At 48.2% G+C, this 15,450-nt stretch overlaps 4 protein-coding genes across 4 annotated transcripts; 2 read left to right on the forward strand and 2 right to left on the reverse strand.

The window, feature by feature from the left end:
* Positions 1 to 4,062: 4,062 nt before the first annotated feature.
* On the reverse strand, positions 4,063 to 5,181 carry POJ06DRAFT_235369 (uncharacterized protein; the record flags this gene model as incomplete). The annotated part of the gene is made up of 2 exons (XM_056185830.1): positions 4,063 to 4,760; positions 4,827 to 5,181. 2 exons carry the CDS (start codon positions 5,179 to 5,181, stop codon positions 4,063 to 4,065), a joined length of 1,053 nt encoding a protein of 350 aa, XP_056045848.1.
* A 1,190-nt stretch (positions 5,182 to 6,371) lies between these two features.
* POJ06DRAFT_298754 (Alpha/Beta hydrolase protein) lies at positions 6,372 to 6,770 on the forward strand (the record flags this gene model as incomplete). Its single annotated transcript, XM_056190658.1, has 1 exon — positions 6,372 to 6,770. One exon carries the CDS (start codon positions 6,372 to 6,374, stop codon positions 6,768 to 6,770), a length of 399 nt encoding a protein of 132 aa, XP_056045849.1.
* Positions 6,771 to 8,441: 1,671 nt separating this feature from the next.
* Positions 8,442 to 9,614, forward strand: POJ06DRAFT_287617 (teichoic acid biosynthesis protein C; the record flags this gene model as incomplete). Its single annotated transcript, XM_056190270.1, has 1 exon — positions 8,442 to 9,614. One exon carries the CDS (start codon positions 8,442 to 8,444, stop codon positions 9,426 to 9,428), a length of 987 nt encoding a protein of 328 aa, XP_056045850.1. The 3' UTR covers positions 9,429 to 9,614.
* Positions 9,615 to 10,166: 552 nt separating this feature from the next.
* Positions 10,167 to 12,234, reverse strand: POJ06DRAFT_287623 (uncharacterized protein). Its single transcript, XM_056190271.1, has 3 exons — positions 11,437 to 12,234; positions 10,931 to 11,381; positions 10,167 to 10,870 (listed from the first exon to the last, which is right to left on the reverse strand). The coding sequence occupies exons 1-3, from the start codon at positions 12,186 to 12,188 to the stop codon at positions 10,484 to 10,486; spliced, it is 1,590 nt and encodes a 529-aa protein (XP_056045851.1). The 5' UTR covers positions 12,189 to 12,234; the 3' UTR covers positions 10,167 to 10,483.
* Positions 12,235 to 15,450: the final 3,216 nt, after the last annotated feature.

Below are 15,450 nucleotides of genomic sequence, written 5' to 3' on the forward strand. Positions count from 1 at the left end.
GACGTTGAAACTCGGTGGAATTCAACTTACCGGATGCTAGATGATGCTTTGCAAGCCAGAGAACAGGTCAATAAATTTCTTGAACTCCAGAAGGATTTCCTTCCCTTTACGACAAGAGACTGGGTGCGACTTGCTCAGATTCACACAATCCTTTCCAAATTCAACGAATTCACCCTATTTGTATCGGAAAAGAGACCGCAGATTAGTCTAACCGTCCCAATCTATTATGAACTGCATGATATGCTCAAGGACGTTTCTGAACGTAAAGAAAGTTTTCGAAGTTTGGATGAGAATCTCGTATTGGCCGTCAAGGAGGGTATGAAGAAGTTTCAGAAATATTATACTTTTATGGACTATTCGGACACCTATTACACGGCCCTCATTTTAGATCCTCGGGTCAAAGGTGATTTGCTTTTAGCCGAATTGGAAGATGAAGCCGCTGGACAAGAGATCCTTGAAGCCCTTCGTGACAATATTCATCGTGATTACCCAGTTGGCGCAATAGAACCTAGTCTACTACCGACAATGCGACCTCCAGACTGCAGGACCGAGTTTAGAGATATGGAATCCCGGATGTTGCACAGGCTACAGCCTCTGAATCAACCTCTACCCTCTGATATTGACCATTATTTTGATAGCCCCCGATCGGCGTGAATGACACTAAGGATCCGAACTGGTTATGCAATTGGTGGCGGGCTCATAAAGATGAGTTTCCGCGGATGGCAGCCGCTGCACGGGGTTATTTAGCAGTCCCGGCCTCAGAGGTATCAGTCGAAAGAATGTTTAATGCAGGAAGAGATATATTGGCGGTGCGGAGGCATTCAATGAAGGCTGAGACCATGAGGATGCTGATGTTGATGGATGACAAGTACAGTTAATTTTTTTGAGATGAGTGGCGAAAAAATCTAGTAGCGCTTTGGAATAATTCGAATTTAGAAAATATAGAGGAAAACCTTGCGAGTTTTATAGAAGTAGGCATAGGGCATGTGACAGCTTGCGCCGCTAAGTTGTGTAAATTATACAAGAGGTAAGGCGCCTACAGCTGGAGTCACTTCTACTGTGTCAAATCGTGCAGCGCTAATCTCAGCCTGACTTGAAACTGATATTGATAACGCCGGAGAAGGTTGGACAACTACTGCTACAACTGGCAAAAGCCCGCATACGAGGGCTTAGCACTTCCTGGTAGCTTGAAAATTGATTCACTTCTCTATGGCTGATTATGTAATGCTATGTCGAATATCGAATATCGGCACGATATCTCGAATATTCGATTCGACGTTCAAAAAGTGCTTCGAATAATATTCGCTATTCGTATTCGACGCGGGCGGATTGCCCGATATCGTATCCTACGCCGATAATCGGTCGAATAATATTCGTCTATTCGAATATCGTCAACAGACCTAGATAGAATCCGCCATATCCGCCCATCCGTCACAGCCCTAAATGGCATCCTGCGATCAGCTGTCAAGTGTGACACATTTATCCCCTGGTCCGCAGCCACCGGCCCAGTACGTGGTTGGACGGTTGCCTGTGCTGTTGTTTGTTGCGGGCTCGCCAGCGTCAATACGAAGCGATTGATGGATGCCGACCTTGCAATTGACAATTCAGTGCCGGCGGGGTGAGATTGTTGTGGGTGCCATAGGCTGTAGAGAGGCCCAACATCGTGATATGGCCCCTGATGCGAGAATGAATAAATACAGCGTCTTCCCGCCTTACGGCATCTCACGCAAGGGGGGTTTGCAGTACCCTCACATCTCATCTCATGATAACGTTAGCTACGCACTACTTCCAGGAGTTCGGGGACCAACGGTTGGTCAAGGTATCGCCTTCATCTGGCGACAAGCTAGGCAAGCGCGAGTATTCTTTGGATGTTGCCTCTCACCGCCACTCGGAGCAGGCGCAGCAGGAGGAACGAGATCATGCTGGTGGGTACTGGCCATTGTTGCTGGTCGCTCAACACCCCCGATCACCCAATACTAGATTTCAAAAAAGGACGGACAGACTGATGTATAAGGTCGATAATGGCCCGAGAGGAGATCGACGTCCTGTTTGTGGAGAAGTTACTACTGTGTGGGTTGTGGATATAGAGAAAATAGTACTATGGACTGAACTTCGGTCTAAGATTCTAGTCGAAATTAAAGGACATCGTAGGTCTATATATACATATGAAAACACCTCAAATAAGGAGGGACAGTACCGTCTAGACTTCTATCACTTCCGCCTCACCTCACTGAATACGAATGCGCCTGAGTGTTGGAAGTGAAGTTCCAATGCGCTAAAGCATAAATTCCCCCCTGACATGACACTATCCCCCTGAAGCCGCAGGATCACAAGCCCAACAAGAGATAGGCGAAAGCAGAGCAGCTCAACAACGGAACAAGCGACGGCAAACGATAGGAGTTAAAACATGGAAAGTGTTACAGAAAAATTATGGATAGGAGTTAAGATAGTAGAAATGCAACAGACAGTACATTGCAGTTGCTATTAGTCAAATTCATGTTCAGTCCAACTTCCCTGCGACCCTGACCCGGTGCACCGAACCACTCCCTATCAGCTGAATATTTCGCAACTCAGTTAAACTCTCCCAATTTTATTAGTTTGCGCATTATTTGTTAACCTTTATCCGTGGATATATCCACGGATATGACTAATCAATATTACTTTATGCGTATCCGTATCCGTATCCGTATCCGTATCCGCGACGGATATCCACGGATATATCCGTTATCCGTGTATCCGTGCCGATCCCTATTGAAATTTTCGGCTGTGTCGGGAATAGATAGTCATAAGGAACAACCAGGTTTACGCAGTAGCTTTGCGAGGAACGGTGGTAATGTCGTCCAGCATTCGCAGTGCCGCTTCTAAGCCATCCTACCCTAACCCTGAAGCAAACAGGGTTAGGGTCAGGGCTAGCCCTAACCCTTAACTTGCAAAGTTCGACAAGAGGTTATGCTAGCACACTCGTACACGCTCACATGTAGCCGGGATCACCGACCAAATAAGTTGCGTCCGCTGCAGCGAGCCCATTTAGAAAATTCAAATATCATGTTAGTGAACTTTGCGAAATTTTTGAAGAAATTAGATAACTTATATAATAACTATTAATGAATTTTGCAAATTTTTAAAGGCGGATGGCGGATTTGGCGGATCCTTATCCGCCATGCTGTTGAAAGGCGGATAAAAAGGCGGATACATATACGCCAATTTCAAAAATGCAGATGGCGGATGCGGATATGGGAAAATTTGGCGGATATCCGCATCCGCCACAGCCCTGAAGCTTATTACGAAGCGATCTAACCAAATGCGAGTGTTCTCCAGTTATTATTATGTGGCATTCCGCTAGCTGTATCCGTTCATATAGGGCAGCTTCTAGCTAGGGCCAATGTTCACGTCGAAAACGTTTAGCATTAGGTGCAGGTGCGCGATCACTTGATGACTGGTCAATGTGACTATCCCGAGCAGGAAGGATTTCGGACGCTGACGCAGATGAGATATTTTGATTATAGGTATCCTTGAACCATTGTTGGAGATCGTGGTTACATTGAGCGCGTAAACCAGCCTTGTGGCTGTTTGGGATAGCTTTCCAGCCGGGCATTGCAGACTCCACACCCTTGATATAACAGGTTTTGTATGGCACTGATATGGGCAATTAACGAATGTCGCTGTATCGCGAATTAACGAAACTTGTGTGAGATTTTAATTCAGACAACCGTGAGTTTCGTTATATCGAGGAATTCGTTATAGCAAGGTTCGCTATAATGACGGTTTACTGTATGTATAGCAAAGGTTATATGTGTAGGCCCCTGAACTGCAGGTTATATGTATAGATACTGTTTGACTATTCAGATCGAAATGAAAGCCCTAAATACACCACAACCATAACTTGTGACATCGGCCAACGCAAAGTCGTATAAATATTTAGTGAGAGTTTGTTCAGAGCTATTAATTAAAAGCTATATTAATAAATTTGAACTACTGGACGCGAGGGCTGCTAATTTTGCGCGACTGATCGCTAGGCATATTAACAGACGTCGAAAATTGAGGTGCGCTTCTTAGCGCGATTCAAGACTCTCCGCATTTTAGCGCCCTAACCCACACCGATTTAGTCCCCTCCCAAACCTTCTTCTCCACCTGATCGGCCCTGTAATCCGCCAATATTTTGTCGCACTCATTCTCCACGCTCTCACCATAGTTATCTATCCTGTACACACCGTTGCCTTTCCCATCTGTCACAACAGAGCTCTTCGCAACATCGACCCCGTCTGGCAATGCAACACCAACTTCATGCGGGTCTTTCGGCTCCGCCGGTGGATACTTTGCACTCGTTGCAACAAAAACTCCCCATTCCCCAGCTTCCTCAATCGACCTCCCAAAAAGATGTAGTACAGGAACCAGAGTCCATCTTGCCAGAATCGCCGGCAACCTCCAAATACCCGTAGCAGTCCCCGTTAACCTAGCAAGTATGCCCGTAGTAACAAATCCTGGATGAACATGGCAGAAACTGACCATGGGATAAACCTTCGCAAGTTCTTCGAACGCGAGAGTCGTTTGGGTTGTGGCCGAGTTAACTGCGTTTGTGAAAGAGTAGCGGTTGCGCAGTTCGAGGTCGTCAAGGTCAACGGCAAGCTCTTTGCCCGCATTGAAAATGGAGATGACGCGGGGATTGAGTGACGCGCATAGGAGGGGGAGAAGGTTGTCGATTATGCGCAGCCGACCGTAGTAGGCGAGGGAGCAGAAAGTGTCGACTCCTTCGGAGGTTTCTGACAGTGTTAATCAAATCTCCAATCTCACTCTGAGAGGCTGTGGCATAGGATTTTCAGATTTACCTTGTCGTCCTGCCACGGACAAATAGCCGGCAGAGAGGAACACAAGGTCCAGCTTTTGTTCTTTTCCTTTTATTTCTGCGCAAACGGTGTCCACATTCTTGATCAAGGAGATTTCGGTTTCGATGAAAATGAAGGTCCCCAAGGGATTCAGGCTTTCCAGCTCGCTAAGAAGAAGGGCGGCGGAAGTCATGGACCGACCGACAATGTAAACTTTGGGAGCGTTTGCGCATTTGGCCAATTGTCTGAGGGTTCCTTTGCCGATTCCACTTGTACCACCGACAAAGAGAGCTACCATTCCTGGTGTTTTCGTCTTGAGGTTGGAATTGGAAATCCTGACATTTTTTATGTTGACCATTTGAGCTGGACGTCGAGAAGACAGAGTGCGAGAAGGACGGAGATCAAGAGAGAAATATATGTAACTCTTCATACAGGACGGAGGAATACAAGGGCCGGTTTAAGGTTCGCCGTAGATCAGACGGACGAACATTTAAGCCGGTTTGTGTACAGCCTTGGCAATTGCTGCTCGTGCATCAGTCTCGGAAAGCCAACTCGCAGTGTATGCAAGTTAGACCAGCAGTGTCGGATTCCTCATCCGCAATGACGTGAACAACCACTCATTATTGGCAAATCACTCTAGAGAATCTGAAAAAGCGCTGTCTCCAGGATTCCATATCAGCTGGGCCACTGTGGACGTTTAGTGTAGCTCTGGATAATTTAATTGGACGCGATTCGCTTCTGCCCCTGAGGCACAAGAATCAAGGGTGTTGTACCACTTTTGCATGCCCGTTTCGTCAAAATCCGCCATTCGCCCCCAGAGTTTGGGGACGACGTCCTACATGTCCACGGAACTTTTGTGGCTTGTTACGCTGCATAACCCTAACCTTCTCGTGCTAGGTCCTCACGGACGGTAAGTAGTATCGTATCATACAGGCATAGGCCACGCGTGTCAAGGTTCAGGGGGGTGGCTAACCACTTTAGGTTTAGCGCCACACTGCGACCAATCCTTAATCTCCGTACAAAAACCCTAACCTGCAAATTTCAAGATATTTTAATTAATCAAGGGTTACCCTAACCCTAATACGTTCCTGACCAGTTACCCGGTTCGCCCTCAATGGCCCTGCTGCGTTGAATTGGCCAGCCACCCTGATATGTTCAGGCTTCAGGCTTAAATCTATAGGCTCTTTGGTCCTCTCTCCCCGACTCTACGACCTTGGGCTGAGTACGGGCACAAGACACAGTTTCGGTCGCAGTTTATTTTCAGTGGCACACTCCTTATTTTTTGCATAATTGCCATATATAGCAATATGTTTAAGGGCTTCAACTCCGAGGTTATCGACACGAGTGACACGACGATCTTCGTGCGTGTAGGTGGCGCTGGACCTCCCCTTCTATTACTTCACGGTTTCCCGCAAACGCATCTCATGTGGCGTGAAGTAGCACCGGATCTTATGGAGCGTTTAACTGTCGTTTGTGCAGATCTCAGGGGTTACGGGAGCAGTGGATGTCCGCAGTCATCATCGGGCCATGAACAACTCTAAGCGCGTAATGGCGCTGGATATGGTCAAGGTCATGCGACTTCTTGTATTCGATCGTTTCGCTCTGGCAGGACATGATCGGGGTGGTCGCGTAGCCTATCGCATGGCACTGGACCATCCAGTGATTGTCGAAAAGTTGGCTGTCCTGGACATTCTGCCGACCAAGACGATGTGGGACAGGGCAGACTCTCGATTTACCCTCGCTTTTTGGCCGTGGTCTCTCCTTGCTCAACCAGAGCCGCTACCGGAACGTCTATTGTCAGCTGATCCCATTATAATCGTTGATGATGCATTGAATAACTGGGCGCCAAACCAATTGTCGTTCCGCAAGATGTGCGTCTCAGCTACATTGGTAACTTTAGGATCCTGCGCGTATCCATTCGATATGCGAAGAGTACGCAGCGGCTAAGTATTGATTTCGAGCATGACGCTCAAGACATTGCTTTGAGTAGACGCATTCAATGCCCTTTACTTGTACTCTGGAGTGGGCAAGGCCGACTGGAGCGTTGGTATTCTCAAGAGGGGGCCCGTTAGCTCTTTGGCAATGTTGGGCAGACAGGATTGAGGGCCACTCAGTAGAAGGAGGCCACTTCTTCCCAGAAGAGTGTCCGGAAGAGACGGCGTCCTCTTTGATGGCATTCTTCTCCGTTCGCCCATGAAGCGGTACCCCGTTTCGTACTGGATTTTTGTCTATATAGTTACGACGAACAAGAAGATCCCCAACGAGGGCCCCAAGAAGGAACGCAAATGAAACCAAAAGAACAGCCAGAAAGACCCAGAGCTCCAGCAATGGGACACGACCAGGCTTAACTCGGACTGGGCCCAACCTTGCGTGCCCTTACCGGCCATCCATTACAAATACTGCCTCCGCGGACCATCAGTGATGTTCAAAATGTCAAGGCTTGTCTGGACCGATTCCGAGGGGTCAGACGAGATGCCTTGGCTTTGAAGAGCAACATCGAGAATATGACTATTCTCGCATGGCGAAGGCGATACCTGACAAGCCTGCGATGACGAAGGAGGTGGTGTCGACGAACCCGAAATCGGAAAAATCTCCGGTCGTGGATGCAAGCGACTTGTGCCACTCAAATTTGATTGATTGACGTCTTGTCTCGAACATTCCCGGACGGAATGAGAGACATATCTGGTGTCAGTATATTGATGTGTCCTTCTGTACATTTCTATTCCTCGGAACCGATAGGTAGCTCCTGTGTCGTAACCCATTGGTAAGTCTCCACCGTGTTAGGGTCAGGGTTTGGTCGAACTGCACGTTTCCTGCCTCGAAATGTTAGCCAGTCTACCAGAAGATGTAGACCCAAAGCACCAAAGCGGTGCTAGGCGAGGTATCACGAGGTACGAGGTGCGAGACGTTATGAACCTCTCATAAGACGCGGTCATACTCAGTTAGCTCCTCATTCCCTGTTATTGGCAGAAGTGTTGCCAGCGGTATCGGTGGACGTTGCTATTCTGTTGTAGGAGACGAGCCGATGTTGTCCCCACGTTGTTCCCACGCGTCCGGCTTGTGAGGCCTGAAAAATGCAAGGCGAAACCTAAACACCACTTGCGCTGAGATCGAAATTATGTCAATTTATTTAGCAGGATGGCAATAATTGGAATAACGCTTCCCAGGATTGCCTAGCGGCTGCCTCTGCGGTGGCTGCACAATCGGCGCCGCAGGTGTTGAAGTCCCACCTGTTGAAGCAGCTGTGCGATCGGCAGAGACGCTGCAAAGATCGTGGCGCTCATGAAGTGCGGCTCATTACTAGGCAACCCCCCTGAACTGCTCCTCATTATGCATAGCATATAGCGTATCTTGCATATGCAGTGTACGCTGTACCGCATCAGCACTGTCAGCCGCACTGCACTCAGATCCATAACCAACAACCGACTGGCTTCAACTATAAAATCCCTTGAGATAATAGTTTAAAATTAAATCGTGCCTATCAGACTAATCCAGTCTTTTTGGATCGGGCTGACCATACAATCCCAACCCAGAGGTCAGATCAAAAAGTTCAACTAATCTCCGATCATTCAGCTGACCCCAGTGGCCGCTTCCCTGCATCAGGAGGATCTCCTCATAATGCTGTGCCCAATCACCCGGCGAGGTCTGTTCAACGCTGGGGGCCTCGGTATCTTTGTGCTTGAACTCATTATCGCTCTACTTGGGCTCGGTGTCTCAGTGCAGACAGCATTAAGCCCACCGCCGCCACCACCCCGCTTCGACCTGACCGAACCGTCACACGACCTGTTCCGGAGCAAGTCGCTTCACGACGTGAAGGTTCAGCAGAGCTTCGCCTTTGACAATGTCAATCGGCGCCTCTTCGTCGCCCAGCGACGCGATGGCTCGTCCGACACAGCTGGCGACCTGTGCATAACACAGCTCGACTTCGATGGTAACTACGTGGGTTACATGTACCTGACGGACTTCGGGCACGGTGTCGCCTTCGGCGCGCAGGGCGTGGGATCGTCGACGTACCTGTGGACCGAGGTCGAGGCGAGCTCCAGCGGGTACGGCAAGAAGCTCGCCCGTTTCAAGTTTACCAGCGGGAGCACGCTCTCGAGCACGTCGTCGGCCCTGACTAAGTTTACACCTGTCTCTGAGGCGACGGAACACACTTGCTCTATCGATCCGGTCAACAACAATCTGGTCGTCCGCTATAGCCTCAGCGACGGCAAGCACATAGCTGTGTATGGCTTAGCAGATGCCGCCAACGGGGATTTCTCTAGCCCATTGGCCGACTTCAAGCAGCCTTCGCTTGGCAGTCTGTCGCCAACGTTCCAGGGCTACGCGGCATACGGTCAGTATCTGTATGTCCTGACCGGTAACTCGTACGACCTCACCGGTGGCGAAGTCAACTCGCAGGTCACCAGCATCAACATGAATACGGGCGCCATCGCGCAAGGCCCCGTCCTCACCCGAGCAGGCTCCACGCTCACATACCGCGAGCCGGAGGGCATGGCCATCTACCAGACCGGCGCCGGGGAGGTGCGTCTCTTCCTGGGCTTCGCTTCAGGCGAGGTGGGCGACCGTCGATCAAATCTGTTCTACAAGAATGTGCTAGTCTGAGCTCAAGACACGGCTGGGCTCGCAGCATCGCGGACAACTGTTTCTTTGCAACTCTGTCCAGATTTCTCAAATTATTTGCACATTTATTCGCGTTTTTGTATCGAAAAGGGTGTCAATTGCAGGAGTTCGTGGAAGATCGTCGAGACGGCGCGAGAGGACCAGAGAATCAAGTAGCTGATTGTTGGGAATATATTTCGAAGTAAATAAACAGAAGACAAAAAGCATGGCTATATAGAGCCCGTAAACGCGATGCCCGTCAACGAAAGGTGTCAGGAGTTCCCTGCTAAGTGTTTCGCACCACCGTCCGGGCCCTCCGTCTCGGTCAGGTGGCTTGGTCTATTTTGTTTCGGGTACTCATGGTGTTCTTGTGTTCTTGCTGATTTCGAATGTAAAAGTTTTTATTGGATGCTTAATAAGTTACCTGTTTGTATTGGTTCGTAGAGGCTCTTTGTAGAGGCTCTTGGACGAGCCACAAGAAGAGGGATAAAAGCGCGGTGTGTTGCCGCAGAGTCCTTATAGGAAAGTAGTATTCTAAGATATACCGTTATAAGCTTTCAAGCTTTCATAACGTGTAGAGATTTTAAAAGAACTTGCCATTCCTCACAAGGGCTCTCAACTAGCTTCAGCATTCGAAAATACAGGGTTACTAGATAAACGTAACCACTCGGCAAGGAGAATTGAAAGCCGATGAGAGCTGATCCACTTGGAAAACCTGGAATGTGATAGGTGAAAACGACCATACCTTATGCATTATATATAGGAAGAAACAAGACACAGAAGAAACGAAGCAACGACAGAAAAGAAAGAATAAACGGGGAACGTGTAAGATAATTGAAGAATCAGGGGGACGTGCTGATGCAGTAGTTACTCCTATAGACGGCGCGAGATTACCAATCCGGAGCCGATCGACGATTTGGAGTCGATTTCAATCTCATCCATAGGCTTCGATTTCAAGTTGATCTTGATCGCGATGGCGGAAGTCAGGGCAGAACCCTCAACAAACTGCCAATAAGTCATCGCAGTCATCAGCAATGCCGGACAATAAGGCAAGATCATTACATTATTATATCTTCCCATGGTGTCGAAACGCTATCGAAGACACCAGAGGTGAGTTCCATGTACAAGGGCCGAATCCCACAGCAATCTCCGTCATCTAGTTCACCATTATGCTGCTCGACAACCAGCTGATCGCTTACATCATTTACAGAGGGATCGTCGGCTAAACTACGGATAGGCCGTGGAATATCCCACTTATTTACTCGCAGTGCTGTCCCGAGCTTCAGCATCACTGTTTCACGGGCTTTACTATCGCCACACGGAAGTGAGAGGATGAGGTCGGACAAGTCGTGCAGAAGGTATTGCCAGTGCGTCAGGTGCGTTGAACTATTCATACAAATGACCACATCAGCAAGCGCGTTGGAGATTTCCAACAGCTTGTTTGTCTAGAGAGTATTAGCATCAAACGATCGCAGATCGAACAAAATCAGAGTATATGAACAGACCATTCCTGGCCCATGGATCTCCAAGGAATCTCTAGATACTTGAGGTAACGTAGTAAGCAATGTCTGAGCAACATTCGCCGGAATCGCGAGCGGGGTGTTAGCATCTTGGACCCGGTTGAACGACGCTTGTACAATTAAGGCTTGCCAAAGTAGTACTTGCATCCAGCAGTGCGTGACAATGACATCGACTTTCTGGCTCTCGTGCACCGGCGTGAAGGTTGTGTCCATTGAACCGAGCAAGCCCTGCAAGCGTACAAGGACGTTGTGTGAGTATGGTGAATTGCGATGGTCCTTCCAAGTGTCGAAAAAAGTCTTCTCTGGCCCAATGAAGATTTGGACCAAGTTGAGGAAACCTGCCAGCAAGAAGAAGTCACTGTCGTCGGGCTTCAATAAGGGTAACGATATAGTGCTATCCAGGACAATTGGTAGCTCCCGCGGAATGCAGTGTCCTCTTAAGATAAAATATTAGCGTTCGCGAACTGTCAAAGATAGTGTTGTCAAACTACCTCTCCGTTACAAGCACCAAAAAATAAAGCGTGCGAATCCTCTGAGCCAGTTTTGCGGTATACTTTATGTAGGTGTCCTCTTCATGCAGTCGTAGCAATTGTGCGAACGTGACTGCCTCGCGGATATAAACAAGTGAAGTCCTCTGCCGATCCGGCAAATTGCAGAAATAGCAGTGCAGGAAAAATGATGTCAGCACACTGTACTCATCCACGTCCTCAATGTAATTGTACTCCATGCGCGCACGAATGGCTTCGTTGGCAAGTACGTCACCGGAAATGCCACCGTCTGAACCTTCAGCGTCGCAAGGCGCGAGCTTCAACCGAGCCATGGTCGCGGCACACAGCGACAACACCAGCCCATACAATGCAGGATTCTGCTTATCTTTTGCGTCTTCCAGTACATTGTTGAGCTCATCAATCTCAACGACAGGCCATATCGGATATAACTTCCGGCGGTAGGCTTCCACGACGGGTTGCAGCCTGGCGAGCTGGATGCGCGGGTGGATGTAACGCGCTTGAGTTACATTGAGAGTGCGATTAGAGACAGATGGCGACTTCTCGTTATCTGCTATCCCCTGTCTTCTCCCTATATTGGCCATCGTTCGCGATCGCAGCCGCCGAGGTCCTCGTTTCAGACGCGGGGTTAGAAAGGTGCAAGTCATATCTCCCCTATTGCACGGCTCGCACGGCTGGTGGCCGTCGCACCTGATTTTTCTCACGATGCAGCAGTCACACGCACGCTTCGGCGGCATATTGAAAAGGACCACCTTGTGTTGCGAAGAGTAAGAAACGGGAGCATTATTCATGTGGGGTTTGGCTATTTGGCGGCGCGGAGGAGAGTAACGTGGGGATACAAGTTGAGAGCGCATATATGGCATAAATGCGCCATAAAATGATTACCAAGGTCGATGCTTCTCTGGGATGCCATTATCCCCAAAACAATGCGAGTTGTAAGTGCAATGAGGGATAAGTGATAAGTGATATATGCCAACATCTCATAACATAATTTTAGGAATGGGGTACAAACCAATTTTTTCCTTCAGTCTTTTGACATATGACATAATTCCACACACTCTGACACCGTGGATGGGGGCAAAACAGCACGAGCGGAGTAACGCCGAGTGGAGGCCAGGAACAATGCGATTGAACGCATTCCCTCTGCTAGTTTGTACGTCTGTAAAAGGATAACGCTAGCGTCTAATGTCGCAGGGTGAGGATGTGTTCCACTAAGGACCCCCACGGCTTATGTACTGACTTCATGGTGTTAAAAGTCATCTCGATCATGATGTCCTGGCCGTCGCTTGTGATAACGATGGCGACGTTCTTAGGTACCCGAGCCAGGGTCCATCAAACTCTAAGCCAGCATGATTCTAATCACGCGCTTGATTTACCCCGCACGGCTCCTAGCTTCGTGAGCATCGAGCATTATGACATAGACAGATCGTCTCTACTATCGCTACCGTTGCCGCGTTACGATCTATAGAGCACGTATAACAACCACTATTTACTATCTAAATGATGAGAATAAAGTTGTTATTTTAGATGCTTCATCTGAATATCGCTTCTCTCCTCTACGTAATCGTCACGCTCCCCTCCCCGCTATTCATCGATTGCTCCTTATGAATTTGTTTGAATATGGTTCTGAAACATTTTCACTAGCAATTGAGTCGCCCAAGGTTCTCTGCAGATGACGTAATTGCTGTCTATGGTGATGGAACGGCTCTTGGCATGACCCGGAGCCTGCCTATCTGAGACAACTATACTAACACTTCACGTATTGCAACGATGTTAATATGGTGGCTGCTTTAATTGTTCCAGTATTCAGTTATGATCTAAGTAGAAATGCAAAATTGTAGCATGAAAATGAAGCAAATATGCAAATGTTTCTGCGCTAAAAACTGTATCGTGAATCGGCAAGAAGCATTACGCTCGCAATCGAAATTGTCGACCAAAGCTCGAATACTCTTGACGCTATCGAGTATCAAAAATGAGAATGTCCAGTTCCTCTTTTCCACTGCTGACTTGGCTTTTGCGGCTACCGATCCAATCGATACTGATAATACGTAATTGGTGTCAATACGAAAGTCGACATCCTCTATAACACATTCATTTCCATCGTCATCACAAAGGTCAAACGAACCATCTCTCCCAACGACCACCGTCACTTCCAGACTATCAGGTTTTGCACCGTTAAGCAGGCATCTTTGCCGATCGAGTGGAATGATAGACCCCTCTTGAGCAAACACAGCATATTTCTCCAGCATTCGACGTATCTAGATTTCGCGACTGTGTAGACAATACCCGAAAAAGATTGACATGCTTTCCTGGTGGAAGCCAAGCGCGCATCCGAGCTCGTGGTGCCACAGCGTCCCGTGGTTCAATCAAGGGTGAAATCAAGGGTGCAACAATCAGGCTCGACCCAGAGGAAACAAGTATCCTGTTTCGATATGCTTCTTCATGCTCCGCATATTCCCAATGCAGAGGCTGTACTATAGGCTGGCTGATCTAACAGAGAATGCATCTATGGTATGAGACAGTGCCGGAATAGAGCGTCGGCCATAAATTTATACGTCTCGATAGTGAAACGCTAGGACTCCTTTGCATTGAACAGATGATTGCTCGAGTGGAGCCTCGAAGTCGAAGAGAACACTCCTAAGTTGGACCCATCCAGTAGCAAGCTCGTCACCATGATACCCATGCGTATGCACTATCATAACTCCACCATCCATATCCCACATTCGAACTAGTAGCCGTAAATTCAATTTCAAAATCTAAGGACTCCAAGATATCACTAACGTATCGGAAAAGCAGATGGGATAACTTCCAGGACCGATAACGGACAGAATGTCATAGGACGCTTGCTTCCTCTGGGGAAGTGAAAGGCTGACTCGGCTCACCATACCGCCACTGACTGTAATAGTTGGCGACATTCTCTTTCACTGGAGCGCAGAGTCCATTAGCACTGAATAGTTAATAGTCGTACCGCAATTGAACCTGTCGGTAATTATTTCGATTAATCGCCAAAGTTGGCACTCGATCTTCGAAGATCGAGTTCAGCGAGCGCACAAAGCGTAGCAACCCAGAAGCGAGGACGGTGAAGCAGTATCGGAGATTGCCGGTGCCACCAACAACAGCTGAGGGGTTTGCAAATCGCCGTAGTTTGGAGAGGTCGAGATATCATGGTGGAGCCCAAGGAACATCGATAATTGACGATGACGGATTGTCAGTCGACTTTCTGAGTTAAGCGACAAAGAGAAGTTCAACGGGCACACACTTTTCATTTTATCGCCCTATTTTGTAATGCCAAGCGATGCGAGTTGTCGACTCCGTCGGTGAGGAGTCGCGGAACTACTTCGGCAGCGAGGATCGATCGTTAGGCCAATCCACCCAGAGTCTAACTTTACGATAATCTTAGAAGTTGCCGGTAAAGTAAAGTACTCGTATCCACCTCTACCCCGCACTACGGTGCCAGAACAAATGATTCGGAAGTAGGTCGTCATACATAGTAAGCAAGTGCGAGCGGAGAAGAGTCGGAATGGCTGGTTTCTCCGAGAAAATGACCGAAAACATATCCCAAAAAAAGTTAACCCTAAGTTCCATCAGATGTGTCACGGATCCACTTAACTCTACATCTCTTTATTTCTCCAAAAATACTTCCGAGCGATGGGAAGACAACGCCACGCCCGCAAACCTTTTGCTATTTCGCTACCGAATTACCATTTGCTCTGTTCATCGAATGACGGCTACCGAGCGGCCTGGATTCAATGGGTAGCGCAAATTCCCGAACAAATTTCCCCATTGCGGAATAGGCAGGCTTAACTCGCTACCTCTCATACTGCCACATCTCCACTGCTTCCTTCCACACCTTTTCTTTAATTCAACAGCAACAGGCCATAAAACTAGGGAGCACAATGCGCATCTGACACCAATGTTACTAAATATGTGGATAAACAAAGATTATATTGATTCTGGGACGTACAACATCAAATCTTAGCATCAACAAGAAAATATTTG

The sequence above is a fragment of the Lipomyces tetrasporus genome, assembly GCF_029532465.1.
Source record: "Lipomyces tetrasporus strain NRRL Y-64009 chromosome Unknown POJ06scaffold_2, whole genome shotgun sequence".
Taxonomy (NCBI): Eukaryota; Fungi; Ascomycota; class Lipomycetes; order Lipomycetales; family Lipomycetaceae; genus Lipomyces; species Lipomyces tetrasporus.